Source organism: Corylus avellana, chromosome ca2, assembly GCF_901000735.1.
Source record: "Corylus avellana chromosome ca2, CavTom2PMs-1.0".
NCBI classification, from domain to species: Eukaryota; Viridiplantae; Streptophyta; class Magnoliopsida; order Fagales; family Betulaceae; genus Corylus; species Corylus avellana.
Window position 1 is genome coordinate 48,556,797 of NC_081542.1, and position 17,589 is coordinate 48,574,385.

The 17,589-nt window shown below is 36.2% G+C and overlaps 3 protein-coding genes across 3 annotated transcripts; 1 reads left to right on the forward strand and 2 right to left on the reverse strand.

Moving 5' to 3' along the window:
* Positions 1–4,401: 4,401 nt before the first annotated feature.
* Positions 4,402–7,595, forward strand: LOC132171131 (uncharacterized). Its single transcript, XM_059582367.1, has 2 exons — positions 4,402–4,846; positions 6,945–7,595. Exons 1-2 carry the CDS (start codon positions 4,564–4,566, stop codon positions 7,325–7,327), a joined length of 666 nt encoding a protein of 221 aa, XP_059438350.1. The 5' UTR covers positions 4,402–4,563; the 3' UTR covers positions 7,328–7,595.
* A 2,127-nt stretch (positions 7,596–9,722) lies between these two features.
* Positions 9,723–11,076, reverse strand: LOC132170120 (mitogen-activated protein kinase kinase kinase 18-like). Its single transcript, XM_059581024.1, has one exon. It carries the CDS (start codon positions 11,031–11,033, stop codon positions 9,723–9,725), a length of 1,311 nt encoding a protein of 436 aa, XP_059437007.1. The 5' UTR covers positions 11,034–11,076.
* Positions 11,077–16,331: 5,255 nt separating this feature from the next.
* On the reverse strand, positions 16,332–17,583 carry LOC132168938 (aspartic proteinase-like). The gene is made up of 3 exons (XM_059580037.1): positions 17,521–17,583; positions 16,720–16,808; positions 16,332–16,598 (listed from the first exon to the last, which is right to left on the reverse strand). Exons 1-3 carry the CDS (start codon positions 17,575–17,577, stop codon positions 16,514–16,516), a joined length of 231 nt encoding a protein of 76 aa, XP_059436020.1. The 5' UTR covers positions 17,578–17,583; the 3' UTR covers positions 16,332–16,513.
* Positions 17,584–17,589: the final 6 nt, after the last annotated feature.

Here is a 17,589-nt window from a genome sequence, read left to right on the forward strand (position 1 = left end):
AATGTCAACCAAAAGATAACATAAAATAAGAAGAACAAAGTTTTTTTTTTTTTTTTTTTTTTTCCTTCAAATTGGATCAAAGGAACTGTTTTCAACTTATTTGATTTTAAATACATATGAGAATTACATGTTATAAAGATAGACGCTAATTTTCTCTAACTTAGTTTAGAAGAAAACGCTATCCACTTAAAATGAGGATTGCATGAGTTTTAGGGATACCAATCTCCAAGGGTTTTGAGTTCCACCAATATTATAAGTTTAAATCGTGCCTTTTGGCACAAGCACAAGGATAACATATTGCTTTGAAGTAAATTTTTTGGATAGTTAGACTTATCGACGGGCTTTTGCAAAATGTGGAGGAATTTCGCTGGCCTCTGAGGGATTGAAAAAGTCTATGATGCTTAAATCAATGGATTAGTTTAAGGAGACTGAACTTGAGTTGCTTAGAGTGTTATTTATTGATTATTTTTCATTGTTTAAGTAAAACTTGTTGATGTGATAATAATTGAAAGTGTCCATTGGAACTTCAGTTGCTTAGAGTGTTATTTATTGATTATTTTACATTGTTTAAGTAAAACTTGTTGATGTGATAATAATTGAAAGTGTCCATTGGTTTTAGGTAGGGTACTGAAATTGAAGGAACAAAATAAGAAGGGAAGATTGAATTATTGGAGTTGTGGAAGGAGAAGAAATATCCTGTTTGATATTTTAGGTGCTGTTTTTTTTCTTGGAAGAGAGGGAGGAGCTGTTGATGTTGAGATGAGAAGCAATGAAGGATAAGAAAGAGACAGAGAAAGAGAGAGCCACAAAAAGAAAAAGAGAAAGATGATGACTCTTTTGTAGCGAGGAAATCACAGAGAAAGCCAGAAAGGGAAAAAAAAAAAAGATTTTTGTTTCTTTTTTCCTTTTTTATTTATTTATTTATTTTCAAAATAAAAATATTCATTAAAACATGTTAGTTCTTGTGTTGGCTTAATTCGGTTTCAAAATACAGAGGTTACTATCCACGGGCTCAAACACTAATATGGAATGCTCAGAATCAAATCTCTACCGTTCATAATGTAGATTCATGTGTCATGAATGTCCCTGTAAAATTTTAGCTCAATCGAACCACAAACGCCGATCGATCGGAGCTTTTGATCAAGGCAGGACAACATTTCCAAAATATTGTTTTCTCCCTACTGCAGGCCATGTCTGGACACGGTGCTAGGCTGTCCAGACAGGCTTTCCAGCAAGCATATTTTTGCTCTACAAGGCCATGTCCGGACAACTCATTAACCTGTCTGGACACCCTGTACCTATTATGCCCAAAAACGTGTTTTTAGTGGGCTCAGGTATAGAGTTTGATGTACTGATATATATATACATCATTATAGAAAGAGAGATGTACGAATTTTCACCCCTAGAGAGTTCGTCGAAGGCTGTGCTAAGAGAGATCATATGTGGTGAGCGTTAAATTGAATCTTTTAGAGTTTTAGTTATTCTTTTGATAAATCTACGGTTGAGAAGTCTATCGGAAGGGTCTGATAAAGGAGAATCACGTTGAAGAAAATTGTGAGCAAGGAAACGAGTTGTAGGCTTGTCGATCTTACAGAGCCAATGTCTTGCAAAAAGTTGTAAATGTTCTTAGTGTCTGTAATCTCTAGATAATCTTTTAATAGTGATTTCATCGGTTTAACTGCTCTGGAAAGGTTTTACTTTTAGATTGTTTTCTAAAAGGTTTCCTCCTCCTCACCAAAATCCTTGTGTGTGATTGTTTATATTTTGGTGATTCTTTGCTTAAATTTAAATATTGTTAATTCCGCATTAATTGGGGTTTTGGAGTCGGCATAACGTTTTTTAATTGGTATCAAAGTGAGTTCACTCTGGTTGGATTAAATTTTTGAGCGAGATTTGTTAACTCCTATTTGCTATGAATACTTCTTAAGGGGAATATGATCTTATAAACTCCTTCAACAATTTATTGAAAAAATTCACTCTTTTAAGACATCAATATATACACAAATTGTTTGGAAGATTTTCAAGATCTTGAATATGTGAAAGAATCTATTGTTACTAAATTGTTTGAATCACATGCTTTAATTGATTATTTAAAATCTGAAATCTTGTTTTAGGTTCTAAAAGTTGACTTGTTTTTCAAAACATTTTTTTCAAATAAAAAATAAGCAGCATTTCTCTATGTTTCAAATTGGTATGAATCACTGATGAGTTTCTTGTCATTGGGCCTCGTAGTAGCTTATAGTTTAAGCTAACCCTTTAAAAAAAATGCACACATATAATGTGAGTCTTTCATTCAATCATACTTTTTTTTTTTCTTTTTTTTTTTTCTAATTAATTAAGGGAAAGGGGTTACATGATTAATCGGGTGGACACCCTGACAACAAAGCCCAATAGGTAAAAGCAGTAACAAATACAGTAACAAAGTCTGGATCAGTCCAAAAGAACCAAACAGCAGGCAATAGTAATGCCTATAATCCCAGAAGAACCATAAACAAGCCGAACCTTTTCATTGTTTAACCTAAACGTCATTCACAGCATTCTAACCATGTTACCATAAGCTGGTAAAGTAGCCTAAGTTCTCTGTCACAAAATAATTTGATAGTCTACATCATACTTATCATCTCAACCACTAAATTAATATGGCAGTTATGCAATACCTACAATACCTTTTCTAATATGATCTTCTTCTTTTTTTTTCTTTTTTTTTTCTTTTTTTTTTTAATTTAGATTGCATATTGTGCCTAGTCTACTCTCATTCCCCATATTTCTAACCATTAATAGGCCTTTTTTAAAAAATAAAAATAAAAATTTATAAACGATTCATCAAAATAGACAATATCATTTTCAATTATAGCCCTGCAGTAAAAGATAAGATGGATTTGATGATTACCATCACTTGCATAATATGTCAATTTCCTTACAGCCAATTCTTATATGTATGTATATATAATCAACTTGCTTAACAAAAATGAAAATAAATTAAATTAAATTAAATACATAATCAACTCAAGGACAAGTATAAAGTGTTAAATGAGTTCACATGGATTAAAAGAAACTCATATAATAAGCTAGATTAAGCATTTTTCATTTTAGAGCAATTCAGTCAAGAGGTTTGCATTTGGCTTCTTCTTGATGCAACAAATTTGTAGGAAGGGCTGTGAAAATGCATTTTCCCCTTTCCTTTGAAGTAGGGAGACCCTTCTTCCCCACCATTTCAGCCTATTATTTTTAGGGGTTTTACCAATCTTAATGGTAGCTGGAGTTATTACTTTTAAATTAAATAGTTTAGATTGATAGATAAATTATCTCAATATTTATTATTTTTAAAAAATATTTCCTTTGTTAATACTAAAAAAAGAAAGTGTCATTACAAGACATAAATGTAGAGGTAATTTTGAGTATTTTGTGTTTTGAATTGTCTTTTTTCTTTTTTCTTTTTTTTTTTAAAAAAAAAAGGAAGAAGAAAGAAATATTACCAAACAAAGCAAATTATTTTATAATTAATTATATCTTAGTATGTTGGGATAATAATATTTGGATTATTTATTTAAAAATAATCATTACAATTTAAAACCTCTAATATAAATCATTTAAAATTTTTAAGATATTCTATTCTGTAGAATTCCTTAAATTCCAATTACTATTTAAAATTAAAATTTATGAGATTTTGTCACATCAGTATATATCACTTGTAAAAAATATGATAAAATATGGTAAATCTGAGATGAATAGGTTGATAAAATTAATGAATACTAATATGAAAAAATGGTTGAAATTTTGGAACATGAATTAAAAAAAAAAAAAAGCTATAAAATAATTGTTTATGTTTTAAAAAATAAAGAAAAAATGTCATTAAAAAAGTAAATTATGATTGTACTATAGAAGTGTTTTAGAAAATTTGATTATAATATACTTTCATTCATAGTTCATAGTCAAATTAAGGATTAAAATAATTATTTTATCATACTTTCTTTCATTTTTGATAATAGCTATTTTTTTTTAATGAAATAAATTTTAGGTGATAAAATACCTCGAGAAATCTGAGTAATTCTATAAGTCTCTTCTGTGTCCCTCTTGAGTCATTCAAAGAATGATATGGCTATTAAAATCATAATTTGATCAAAATTCAATAATGATCAATCACAAGCCTAATGGTGATTTTAATAGTCACATTATTCTTGAAGAAACTGAAGAGAGACCCAAGATGGACTTGTAGCATTACTTGAGAAATCTAGACGGTCTTAATCCAAAATTATCCTAATTTAAGACCCTAATCGTGAATATCAGATAACCCACCCGGATAAGCAAAAAGTCCTTGATTGTAAATAAACATTGGCTAGGGACTCTCTACGAAAATTTCAAAAGTCCTCCTTCTATGCTTCTAGCAGAAGGAAAGAGAAAGCCCCTATTTCTTCATTCATATCTTTAGGCTCTGAGTGATAGAGCCTGCGAGAGAGACTCTGACCCAACAATTCGCGCCTCCCATACACCCCATCCTATGATAACAACCTACACTCAACCAATCTCGACCAATCCCTCGCAGTCCGATCTCTGATATCAAAAATGCAGCAGCTATTGTTCGCGGTGATATTCTCGGAGATGGGTCTGATACTGGTGATGCTGTTCAAGACCCCCCTGAGAAAGCTGGTGATCGTGGGCCTGGACCGGGTCAAGCGCGGGCGTGGGCCCGTCATGGTCAAGACCGTGGCGGGAACGGTTCTGGTGGTGCTCATGTCCAGCGTCTACAGCATGGCCAAGATCCGTAGACGTAGGATCGACGACGGCGCGGTCAATCCAACGGATCAGGTTCTCATGGCCAAGCACCTCCTCGAAGCCACTCTCATGGGTAATGATCAATTTTTTATTTTAGCGAATTAATTGTGGGGTTTTTTAAAGCACAATATTGTATTATAACCTTTATTTATGGTTAAATTCTTTGAATTTTATCATCTTTAGAGAGTTGAGGGTTTTAAATGCAATGCCATATCGATTGGATGTGATTTAGAGTTTAAAAGTCATTAATTATTATTTATGATTAAACTGTTTGAATTTTTCTTTCGCTTTTTTGGATTTTGTAGAAGAAGAAATTGGTTTTTTCTTTTGTTTGAATAAATCATAGTAGGGAATTGTGGTAATCTATTAATGAACCAATTTTCTTGATCTTGATTTACATAATCCAAGTGATTTGATTTTCTGGGTCATGTTAATAAGGAAATAAGATCTCTGTGGTGTGTGGAACGCTTACTTTAAGCTAAAATGTACTGTTAATTATTTTAAATCTACTTGAGAGATCCATTTTATTCATTGAAATTGTTCATAGTAGCAGTCAATGCTTGGATCATTGCATTGCTTACCCTGGTTATTAAGGAATTACTTAATCAGCAAACAAAATGCTTGTCCTGTATTTTTGTTAAATTTATAATTTATTATCTTTACACTTTTCATTTTGAAACCTCTTTTAGTATTAATTAGATGGCTCATGATGCACTAGATTTTCCAACATACCTCAACGGTAGAGTTCGTAAAATTAGAACCAATCTTTTGAATTAAATTATTCAAATTTTACCACCTTAGCATATAATTTAGTCAAATACAATGAATTACTAAAATTGAAGTAGCTCACTTCCAATTCAAGCGTCTCCTGTTTCCTCCCATTTTTAATGAATGAATACCTCATGCTCAAAAGTGAATCAAAAGGCCAGAAAAATGCCACATCATTTACACAGAATACTATGAGCTTGTTTGGGATTATGTTGAGAAATATAGTTTTTGTCCATGGAAAAAGCCTAAAAGAGATTTTTATAAAAAGCTTCATTTTCAAGCTTCTTTTTAGAGCAAAAAAGTAGAAAAAAAATAAAAATAAAAAATTACCTTTTTTAAGTTTTTTTACCAAATGGACCGATTTTTTCTTGGAACAACTTTTTATGCACTAAAAGCACTTTTTAAGCTCCTTAACGCATTCCCAAACAAGTTCTAATTATAACATCATAATTAACTACATATTCTCTTGTTGTTAGCTACTCCACCTTCTCTGGCTAATCATAGTAATGGAATCCCTAGCCTTCTTCCCTTCTCTTTGCATAAACATTAGCAGGTAGCAATGATTCTATCCCCATTTACTATTCAAGTATCTTATGATAGTTTCCACTTTATTGAAGTCACTCATTCCTTTAAAAATAAGATCTTCATAGCTGACCATCTTGGCCTCGGCATCATTTGCAAGCTTTGCCACCAGTTTACCCACCTCCATTTCACCATGATCCTCCTCCAAACCCAGTGCAATCGCAACCTCACTTGCCAATTGCTCATCAAGTCCTTCACTGTTAAAAAACCTCAATTTGTCATCCTCACCCTCACCACAATTCGTATCCACACAACCACCTACTTCACTGGTTTCAGCACCATCAACCTCCAAATCAAAACCTATACCATCAATCTTTCCTCCTTCAGCACTAACAAAAATGAGTTCAAAAACAGGTTTGACATTGGATCAAACAACAGATCTACACAAATGAATGCAAAAACAATGCCCGAATCTCAAGCCATGAATCCTGAAGCTTACTTCACTAGCTTTAGGCCAGTTGGTTTTTTTTGAGGTCCCCCATAAGTTTACTGGAGTCTTTAAGGGGAAGTGTTGCTGTCGCAAGAGAGGAGAAGAGATGGATTTGTAGTTAACATCAACGTTAGTATTCTATGTGCATGACATGGTCTTTTACTTGCATTTGGATTGATTTTTTAACATGTGGCATTCATTCATATAGAAATATGAGGGAATGGAAGGTGCTTGAATCGGAGGTGAGCTGCTCTCCCTTAAAATTTACATGTACAGGATTTTTGTTTCAGGATTGAACTTATTGTTTGAGTTTGAACCCTATTTTGCTCAGTGACTGACTTGTTAGCTATTGAACTATATTAAGATTTAAACTTGGGCTAATTACTTGCAGGGTCTTCTCTATTTCTTGCACTAATGATGGACAGACTACATCATTATATCAGAGAGCTGCGCATACGAAGAAAGAGCATGGAAGCTTTTAAGAATCAGAACCGAGGACCTGAAGATGGGAAATCTGGTGGTTTGGAGGAAATCAAAGCATTGGAGGAAGAAACAGCCACACTGCAGACAAAACTCAAGCAGCTGGAGTCGGAGCTGGAGACGAGGACAAAAGAAGTAAATGGTGCAGAGGCCAATGCAGTTGCGTTAAGAAAACAGTCTGAAGGGTTCCTTCTCGAGTATGATCGCTTGCTTGAGGAAAACCAAAATCTCAGGAACCAGTTGCAGTCATTGGACAGGAGATTGTCACATTCTGGTAGCAAGAAGAATACTTAAGGAACACAACACCTCTTGCAATTCTTTTTAAGGTTTTCTTTTTGGTGTTCATGGTATTTTTTGCGAGTTCCACAATGGTTTGGTTGATTACAGTCTATGCCCCCATATGTGGTAAAAGGCATCCCCGCCCCCAAAGAAAAAAAAAAATATAGGGTTTTCAGTTTGTGTGTTTTTAACTTATGTAGTGCTTAAGTGACGAAGTAGAAATGATCAATTTTGTGCTGACAAAATAGAGAAAATATTTACTGCTGATTTTGGTTTCTTTTTATGAACATGTGTTTTCTTACCTTGTTAGATGTGATTCTTACTGCACAACAGTTGAACTACTCTAGATATTCATGAAGTTACAGAATTTTCTATTGTAATTGGTGGCTGCTGTCTTCTGTCAACAGGCGTTGAGAGTAGATCATAAGTCCACATTTGTGTTTTAAGTCCTTGTGTGGCCTGGTTACAGTCCTCTTAGTTTATTAAAAAAACTGTGAATGGGATCATTTTCACGCAAAAGCCTGGTGCTTTTGAGTGCAGTGAGCAGCATCAAGCCCAGGAGGACCATGACAGAGAGAGTTACCAAGACAAGCATTAGCCCGAGTGCTGTGTCACCTTTCAGCTCCTGTGCGTATTCCACAGTGGCCAGAGCAAGAAAGGTAAGCAGGAACGAGTAAGCAGTAAGCCCACCATGCATCATTGAACCTCCTGAAGGATTTCTTGAAAAGGGGCTGGCCTTTTTTTTTATTTTTTATTTTTATTTTTATTTTTATTATTATTATTTTTTATGGTCCCTTCTTTCATGCACTATAAGGTAACTCGACTGATCAAAAATACCTCCAAATCTCCTAATAACAAAAGTTCCTGATGAAATGGAGCTCCAAGCCAAACTTGCCATGCTTGGTGCAGCAACGAACAAGAAGGAAGCAGGCCGTAATGATTAGTAGGCGGTTCAGCTATCATTAGGGCCGAGGTAGACGGGATTTATGGGCCCTTTGGTAGTTGAGTATACCAATAGGAAAATTGAACCAAAGCAAGTGGATAGTGTTTGAAGTGGAGTTGCTGAGGAGTAATATTAGAGTGGGAAGCTATTAGCTATGCATATAAATCTTCTTGTTAGACCAAATGAGGGCTTCTGAGTTCTGATAAACAACTTGAGAAAAGACAACTTATCAATAAGAGACATAATATTTGTTGCAACTTGCAATGCTTTTCATGGTGGGCCGGCCGTGAGCATTTGTATTTGATGAGTTGAAAGAGAGCCAATGGACCTAATGAGCTATGGAATGGCACTATACGTTGTCGTTTGGGGGAAAAGATTGATTGTGAGATTATGTAAAAGTGGTGGTTATGAAGCACTGGCTAATTAGGTATTAGGTAAAGGTTGACCTAATCTGGCTGAGCAACATAAAGGAAAGTGGGTCATTTTTAATGCTGGCCATGGAGTGTGTTTTGATTCTTTTTTTTTATGTGTGCGGTTTGCTATTGAAGAGACTCTAAGTTGTGATGGAACAAAAGTGAGTGCTTAAATTACTATTATTGACTCCAATCCCAGACATTATTACACCTAAATAGATGGATAGATTTAAGTTTTGTTTTCTCACTAAAAAAGGATTACATATATTTTTAAACTCTCTGAACTATCAGTCATTTTCAAAAAAAAAAATTCACAAACCGACATTATTAATCATTTAAATTATTTAAAAAATAAAATTGACCTTTATTTTTTTAAAATGATAAATTTGGTTTCGGAAGATTTTAGTCAAATTTTATTATTATTATTATTATTATTATTTTTATCAATTTTAAAGGTCAACCCTAACAGAGTCTGTCAATTTGTGGGGTTTTTGTTAAAAAAAAAATGGCTGATAGTAGTATTAAGAATATTTAACTAAAAAAAAAAATCACTTTGCCTAGTTTTAACCCAAAGTCAAAGATTAAAATAGTGAGTAATAAATTACTATTAAATTTTGATGTAATGATAATTTTAAAATTTACATCATTCGGATTTTTTTTTTTTTTTTTTAAGTCAAATGAACATAGAAAAGGCTTCTAACGTTACTTGGTCCGGCCTCTTTTACCACTTTCCCGGCTCGTATTTTTTACTCGTGGAAAACAAAATTACTGCCACACTGGGCTGGTTATAGAATTAGGTGAGACCCATCTATAGCCAAGCCAATTTGCAGCCCTGGGTAAAAGATGACAAGGATGAACCTCAATCACTAATGGGGATCTTGTGTAGAAGTTGTCCTTATTGCGTGTAGGAAGACCCCCTATCAGCTTGGTCAATTGCCGAGCGGGTGGAGCCCGAACAACTGTTCGGAGCAGCATGAGTAAGTGGGGCTCGAACAACCCAAACGGGTAGAGTCCGTTATGTTCGGCTGCTCTATTACAATGCAATAAAACAACCCTATTGCATTGGATCGGATTCATGAATCATATGGTAATGAAAGAAAGAAAAAAATAATTGGGAATGCAGAAAAACTGTCCATTTTATTCTCAAATCAATGTTCCCACATAATTCATCTTTCTTACATTTAAAAGCCTCCTTTTTGCATTCATAGGCCATCAATGAGACGCTCCTATTGCTGCTAACATAACTACAATTACAACTACTACTAGGATTACATGCCCCGGCCCCACTGCTGGTGGGTTCATTGGAATACACCAACTCCTTCTCCTGACTGCAATTGAACATCTCTGGCTCTTTGCTGCCATTGCTTCTCACTGTTATCCAACCTTCATCCAATACCCAATTGGGCATTCCTTGAGACGACGTTGTGCTGATTCTACCCAACCGCCGGATTCTTTCACCGGGGGAATCCGAAGAACTTTTATGGGTCGGGCTCGGAATTGTCTCTGGCTCCTCTATTGAGTCCCAAATGCCTTGATCCAATACGGTTGTTGGAGTATCCGAATCGAAGCAATTGGGTTCCTTAGCTTCTTCAAGAAAAGCATGATTGAGAAGTTCTCTAGCTGACCACCTATCTACTGGGTCTCTCTTCAAACACTTGTCCAAGAAATCCTTGGCCTGCTTTGACATGAAGCTGGGAGCCTCCGGCACATCACCCGAATACCCAATTCGGTAAAGGGCCGATACCGGGCCGGAAGCATCAGTCCACGGGGCTCTCCCTGTAGCCATCTCGATCACGGCGCACCCCATAGCCCACACATCAGCAGGGAACCCCTGTTGCTCTCCACGCGCCACCTCCGGTGCCATGAAGACCGGCGTGCCGGCGATTGCCAAATCATCACTTGTTACACCATCATCATCAATCCGCCTGGCGCAGCCCAAGTCAGCAATCTTCACACCATCACCAGTGACCAAAACGTTGTGACACTTGATGTCACAATGCACTATACCATTAGAGTGAAGGTACTCAAGCCCCAACACAATGTTGCGCGTGTAGGCCTTGATTTCTGCCTCCTCTAAGCCACCACCACGGCTGCGAATTGCGTCGACAAGCGTGCCACGTGGCGCATACTCCATGAAAATGTTGTATAGAAGCTTACCATTTTCACATGTAATGTCACATCCCCTGTATGCCACAATTTGAGGGCAGCTTAACGTAGAAAGAATCCTCTGTTCCCTTTTAAGGAATTCTGATTGTGAGAGCTCGGCCGACTTGACGGCAAGAACCCGACCAGACCCGTGAGCAGTTGCGGTCGAGACCGTGGCGGTCGAGCCACGGCCTATGGTTCGGCCTCTGGTCCAGTCCATTGGGAGAGCTGAGAGGTGATGGTTAGGAGGTTGAGACACTGAAATGTTAGGCAAATGTGTTTGGTGGAGGTTCATCAACTTCAACGTATATATATATGCAAAGTCTTTAGACTTCGGTTTGGTATGGTTGGCTTAGTGTGAGAAGTTATGCTTTTTTTTATTTTTTTTCTCGTGACGTTTTGGTCTTTTCGTTGTGGCCAATGGGCGGCCGCAGTCTCTCAGCCTCCACTTGGCAAAAGAAGGAGATAAGGCAACTTTGGCCGGCCTTTAGATAGCTTAACTATGAATTATACTTTGCACATGGCGTCATGTGAGCACGTGCGAAGAAGTGCGGTGGCAGGCATGGAGAGAGGTGTCATTGATGAGCATGGAGTGATGGGATAGTGATACAATGGATGAGGATCATTGTGTGGGATATTCCACTGCTTGCTTTGGATTTTGAGAGTATTTAAGTGCTTGACTTTTGTTAAAGCTTTGCTCTAAATAGTTTAAACTAAACACTTTAGCAATAATCTACCATAAAAGACAAAGTTGTATCTAAAGTTAAGATAGGGGGGAGGGCTCAACCAAACCATCCTTTGAAGATTTTACTTGGACGGGTTGGTGTTTGCCATTTTTCTTTTTCTTTTTTCAAAAGTAAATAAGAGTGCATGAGAGAAAGAATCAAGAAATTAACCAGGTATCCTTTCAGCTCTCAATAATTGAAGTTTGGGAGAGATGAGAATGCTTCTTGAAAAAGATCGATAGGAAACCCGCAACCTATTTTGTCACGTGGTAGGTAGAAAAGAAAACTCTTCTAATTTCTCGAGTGGAGGAGATAAAAATAGTGTAGATGATGTCAAGAATGATTGGAAAGATCTTTTAGTCGATTGTAAGAGAGCCACCCTCTAAACTGGTTGTTCTTTGCTATTTGAATTAGTTTATATAAGGGCTGTCAATTTTTTATACGATCTGCGAATTTGACCCGAACTCATAACAAAATTAGTGGATTAGAGTTGAGAGATTGAACCCGTTTGATTAAATTTAAATGAGTTGAATTATGATTGACTTATATAATCTTATACATATACTTCAACAATTCAACACAACCTAAACCTGACAGACAGTTATACAATTAAATACTCCTAGTTTATATCCTGCAAAGTTTGCTCCAATCCATTGGGGTATATATTAAGTGGTTGCCATATAGATGATCCCAATCAGTGCCCATAAGTTGATTATCTGGAAAAAGTTTAAAAATTAGGACAAGTCCAAACAACTTTGGAGGTTGGACCACATGGAAAGGAGGTAACTTGTTGGACATATCGAGAGTATAACTAAACATAGAGAAGCACTCTTTTCAAGAACAAAGGCATGAATACTTACAGAAGAGAAAAAGAAAAAGACATGCAAAGGTTTTGGGAAAGTATGAGATGTGTACAGTTCCTACTAAGATTACTTGCATTGTAGGTGAAGTTCACAAGAAGAAATGAAGAATCAAAGCAAAGGCAAAAGGGAAAAAGAGGATAGGAGCAGCCTTTTGTACAAACCAACCTCAAAAAGCTTGGAATCTCCATTGGAACCGCCCAATTGGAATTTAGTTGAAAAGGGCAAAGCCAAAACCGTCCAACCAAAAGGTCCAACACTCACATTCTTCCACCAATCCGTCCAACCCATGACAACCCATCCACTTTGTTAGTTACAAATAGAGATTCCTAGTAATTTTCTTGGTTTATAGCTATCTATCTGAATAAGTCTCCAGCAGTCACTCTATGTGGTCCTGTTTATGCAGGTAGACCTCATAAAAACGTTCACATTTGCTGTTCGAATCGTTAACAATCTATTCAAATTCAATTTGTTACACTACTTTTTGAGTTGAGGTTGGAGGGCTTTGAAGCTTTGCGTGTGTGAACATGGAATCCATGGGGTGTCCCTTTGAAGCAACCCAATGGTTAAGGTCTCTTTATTCTCATAACATATGTGAAGTGTGAGCTTTAGGGAAAAGCTCTGTGGACCCAGGTTTTGCTTTTCATACAAGCACCCCAACGTCTCTCAACCGCAGCAATAAACGTGAATCCCTGGCATAGTTGGTGTCTTAGCGTGTGAATTGCTATGTGGGTATATGTTCTTTTCTCCGCGTGATGAATTCTTATAAACTCATGCGACAGTTTAAGAATCTTTAGATTCTAAAAATTATTTATGAGATGAATTTGTACTAAAATTCACAACAATTTCTCTTTCGAATCTACAACATCAAAGAATCCGTGAGATCGAAACTCATTTTTAATTTTGTTGTAAAGCTTAGTTTTGACAATATTTCTAGTTGCAGTAAAAACAGGAAGAGTAAAAGCATGTTTGGAATTGCGTTTGAGAGGCCTAAAAGTGCTTTTAACACTCAAAAAGCCCGTTTGAAGAAAAACGTATTTGTTTGGTAAAAAAATTAAAAGCTCTTTTAAGGGTTTAAAAAGCCTAAAAAAAATGGCCAAAAAGCACTTTTGGTAAAAACTTAAAAATAAAACTTTTGCCCAAAAGCTCTTTTTGACTTAAAAGCTCTATTTCTCAAACGCAATCACAAACAAGCTTTAAGCACAAGTACAACAAGTCGATAAACAAGTTGGTAGACAATTGATCTTCTAGTACTTAACAACCATTGACAAAATTCAGAAATATTTAACAATTCTTAAAAGTCTGAATGTTGAATTACATAATGATAAAGTTCTATTTTCAATTATTTATTTATTTTCCATAATGAGTAAAGTCTTGCGAATAAAACTTGTTTTGCACTTAATTTTTTGCACTGCTTTTTCCAAGGACTAGAAGCCAAACTAAATTATTTTGACCTTAAGATGTATATTAAAACATAATCATATAGACCCTTTCAAGGGGAGGCTATGGCCTATGTTGGTCCCCCCACCGCCCCATATCTGTCTCTGGCAGTCCACATGAGTACATGTGACGTCGAATAACATGGATAAGAAAGATTAAGCAACAAAATTTAATGTATAGATTTATTTATTTATTTATTTTTGCTAAAGTAAGCAGTGTCGTCGTATGAACTATCACATCAATATCACTTTGTAAGAAATTTATCCTTACAACCGTAACCGATTTTTAGCACGCTCGCTAGCATGAAATGATATTCTAAAGAAAGAACAAAAGGGGAGTTACAAACTCATTCTTTTATTTATTTATGAGAATTAGGTGTATTCAGTTAATCATTTTATTGTTGTAAGTGAAGCGTGAGTGGACAAAACACTTGGAAACATGCTTTCGATGCCTTTTATTTCAACGCAGGTTTTCTGGATTTAATAAGGAGGCACGCTTGGGTCTTGACAAATATAAAATGGCCGACTAATGCAACAACGTCAAAACGGCCCGCGAGACACCGCCTAAACTGCCTGCCTTCTTAAGAAAATGAGAATGAGGTTCAAGCTAAAGAATAAACAAATGCCTTTCTAACAATTTTGTCACACTTCTTCTGTGAATGGAGAAGCTCTCAAAACTTGTGCTTACCTAAAGCAATAATTGAACCCACCAAAATGTGTTGACCGCCGAAGATATTTTTTCGGCCAATTGGAAAAAATACATTTTACTCCTTAAACTATCTACCTATTTGCACTTTTAACCTCAATGTTTAAAAAGTGACATTTTATCCTCAAAACTTTCAAATTATTGCAATTCGACCATTCTGACTTTTTTTTTTTTTTTTTTAGTTAAATATTCTTTTGCCCCATAAGGTTTTAACACTTTATTTTTCTCCCCTTAGGATTTTATTTTTATCATAGGAGGTTCATGTAGTTTTCATAAAGACCAAGATGGTACTTCCGTTAAAATTATGTTCAAAACTTAACGGAACGCCATGTCAGCACCAATCAAATGTCGTCATATGTCATATAAATAATTTTTTTTAAAAAAAAATTAAAAAGATTAAAAAATTATGGTTTTGCACAAAAAGAAAGAAAAAAAAAAATTTTTGGGGCTGACTACAGCCATTTACCCCCATCTACTCGCCACCCCCACAGTCGGATGGGGGTGGCCAGGGGAGTGAGAGCTTTCTTATGTGGGCGAGGACAAACTTGCCACATCTTTGTGGGAAACATAGTATCTCTGGAAGTAGCTAGATGAGCAAGTTACCTGGATGGCATTGTTATACAAATCATGAAGCCTAGAGGCGACCTCTCGACCAATAGAATGATATTATACGTAGAAGTGGTCAGCACTGGCAGAGGCATTTCAAAATTTAAAATCACGGCGAATCCTGGTGGTGTATTGGGTGACAAATTCAGAAATGGATGCCTCAGAGTAGACATGAGAGTCGTTCTGCAGAAAGTTGATGGAAAAGGGCAAGAAAAAGATATGGGCTTCTTTCGGATGGCCGAGCCACCACCATCTGGCTGTGGGGTGGTGAGCCACCCCCATACAAGCCAGATGGGGGTGGCCGAAACCACCCCAAACCCACTGTGGGTGGTTTCGGCCACCCCTTGGGCTCCTTGGGGTGGCCCGGCCACCTCCATCTGGCCCAAGCCACCCCAAATTGGCCAGATGGCAAGCCACCCCCATCCGACTAATGGCCACCCCCAATTTTTTATTTTTTAAAAAAAAATATAATTTTTTAATCTTTTTAATTTTTTTTAAAAATTAATTATATAACACGTGACGATATTTGATTGGTGCTGACGTGGTGTTCTGTTAAGTTTTAGACAGACTTTTAACAAAGGTACCATATTGGTCTTTATAAAAACCATAAGTACTTCCTATGATAAAAATAAAACCCTAAAGGGAAAAAAAATAAAGTATTGAAACCATAGGGACAAAAGAGTATTTAACCTTTTTTTTTTTTCCAAAATGCCCCTCATTCCAAGTTAAAAATAAAAAATAAAAAATTAATTTTTTTTTTTAAAAAAAAATTTAATTTAAGGGGTGGCCGACCACCCCAGTTGGGCCTAGCCACCCCAGACCGGCCATCCCTTATTTTTATTTATTTTTTTAAAAAAAAAACATGGAATGGAGGCATTTTGGGTAAAAAAGAAAAAGTTAGGATAATCAAATTGGAACAATTTAAAAGCTTGAGAGAATAAAGTCATTTTTTAAGCATTGGAGTTAAAAGTGCAAATAGATGAATAGTTCATGAAAGTAAAATGTATTTTCCACTTTTCCAATGCATGCTTCAGAAAAGCCGAATTCCACCTAACCAAATTTTTCATATACAATTGTAAATTACCAGTGTCTTTCAACCTCTGTGCCAGGCAAAACCTTGGTCATGTTATTATTTCTACCCAGTTTTAAAGGAGCTTTTAGAGAGCATTTTGAAAATCTGGATCAACAAAATAACGACAGCAAATCCATAGCCCTCAATGCACATACATACCACTTAAATATTCAGATTCATAACAGAGAATATATACAAGCAACACAATATTCCATCATTTCACTTTGTCACGTTTAAAGAAGTTACACGCATTAAACAGTAATAGATAAGGATTACGGTGCAGGCCAGATTTCTATGCTGCCTCTGCAAATCCGACTCTCAGCCTACCGAAATCGAAGACAGTGTGGTAGCGACCCATGAAGATATCTCCCAAGATCCTACATTTCACAAAGTGCCCTCAGGTTAGAACCATCAACCCAGAAGCATCACCATGAACAGATGCTTTGCAATAAACGGAAAATTGCCTGACATTAAAAGGAAAATTGACAATGGAAATACCAGAGAGGTCCGCGAGGCGGAGGAACATCTAAAGCTGTAAAGCCGCTGATGCACTGAGCTGCAGGGCCCTCGCCCACCTTGAGTATGTACTGATGACACCGTCCACAAAAGTTAACATCAGTACCATGATATTCTATTAACATATTCAGGAAGTTTGTTCTACTTCTACATATCCAAACACAGACAGGATGATAGATGACCAAATCTAAGATAACATTAGAACTAGATTCTTCCTCGATAGTGGGTACCAAACTGCCATTGGGCAATCCTTATCATCAGATGATGAGGTAAGAGCTGGTTACCCCAAATCCAGCAGCCTTTAAAGGCAAAACAAATTCTTTTTCGACATTGTGATGAACCAATAGAACCAAAGGTTCAGTCAGAGAGCTCAAAGAAAGTCTACTCAGTGCTGGAAATGAAATATCCAGGTCACAGGAGCATACCAAGAAAGAAGAACTAGGCCATTGAGTAAAGATTAATGTTACTCTTAACATCTATTTCATACTGCCTTAAGTGACATTTTAAAAGACTTTTCATGTCAGCCATTTAAAACAAGTTACTTAACACATGCTATGTCAGCTTGTGTAAAGGGTGTGAAAGAGTAACATTACTCTCGTTACCAGACATAATTATTGGAGTTCACATCTCAAACTGATGAAATAATATAAAACAATATAAGTGGACAACACTATCTACCTGATCTATACACCACTTGATTACAAAACAAATTCAGAATCCAACTACATGGCAACAACATTTTGGAATACAAAAGAAGTCAGGGATAAGTTGGGATGACATTACCTCCTGTGGGGAGAGTTCAAAAACCTTTGCACCAATTGTGAAGGAAACACTAGGCATGGAAGAAACCTT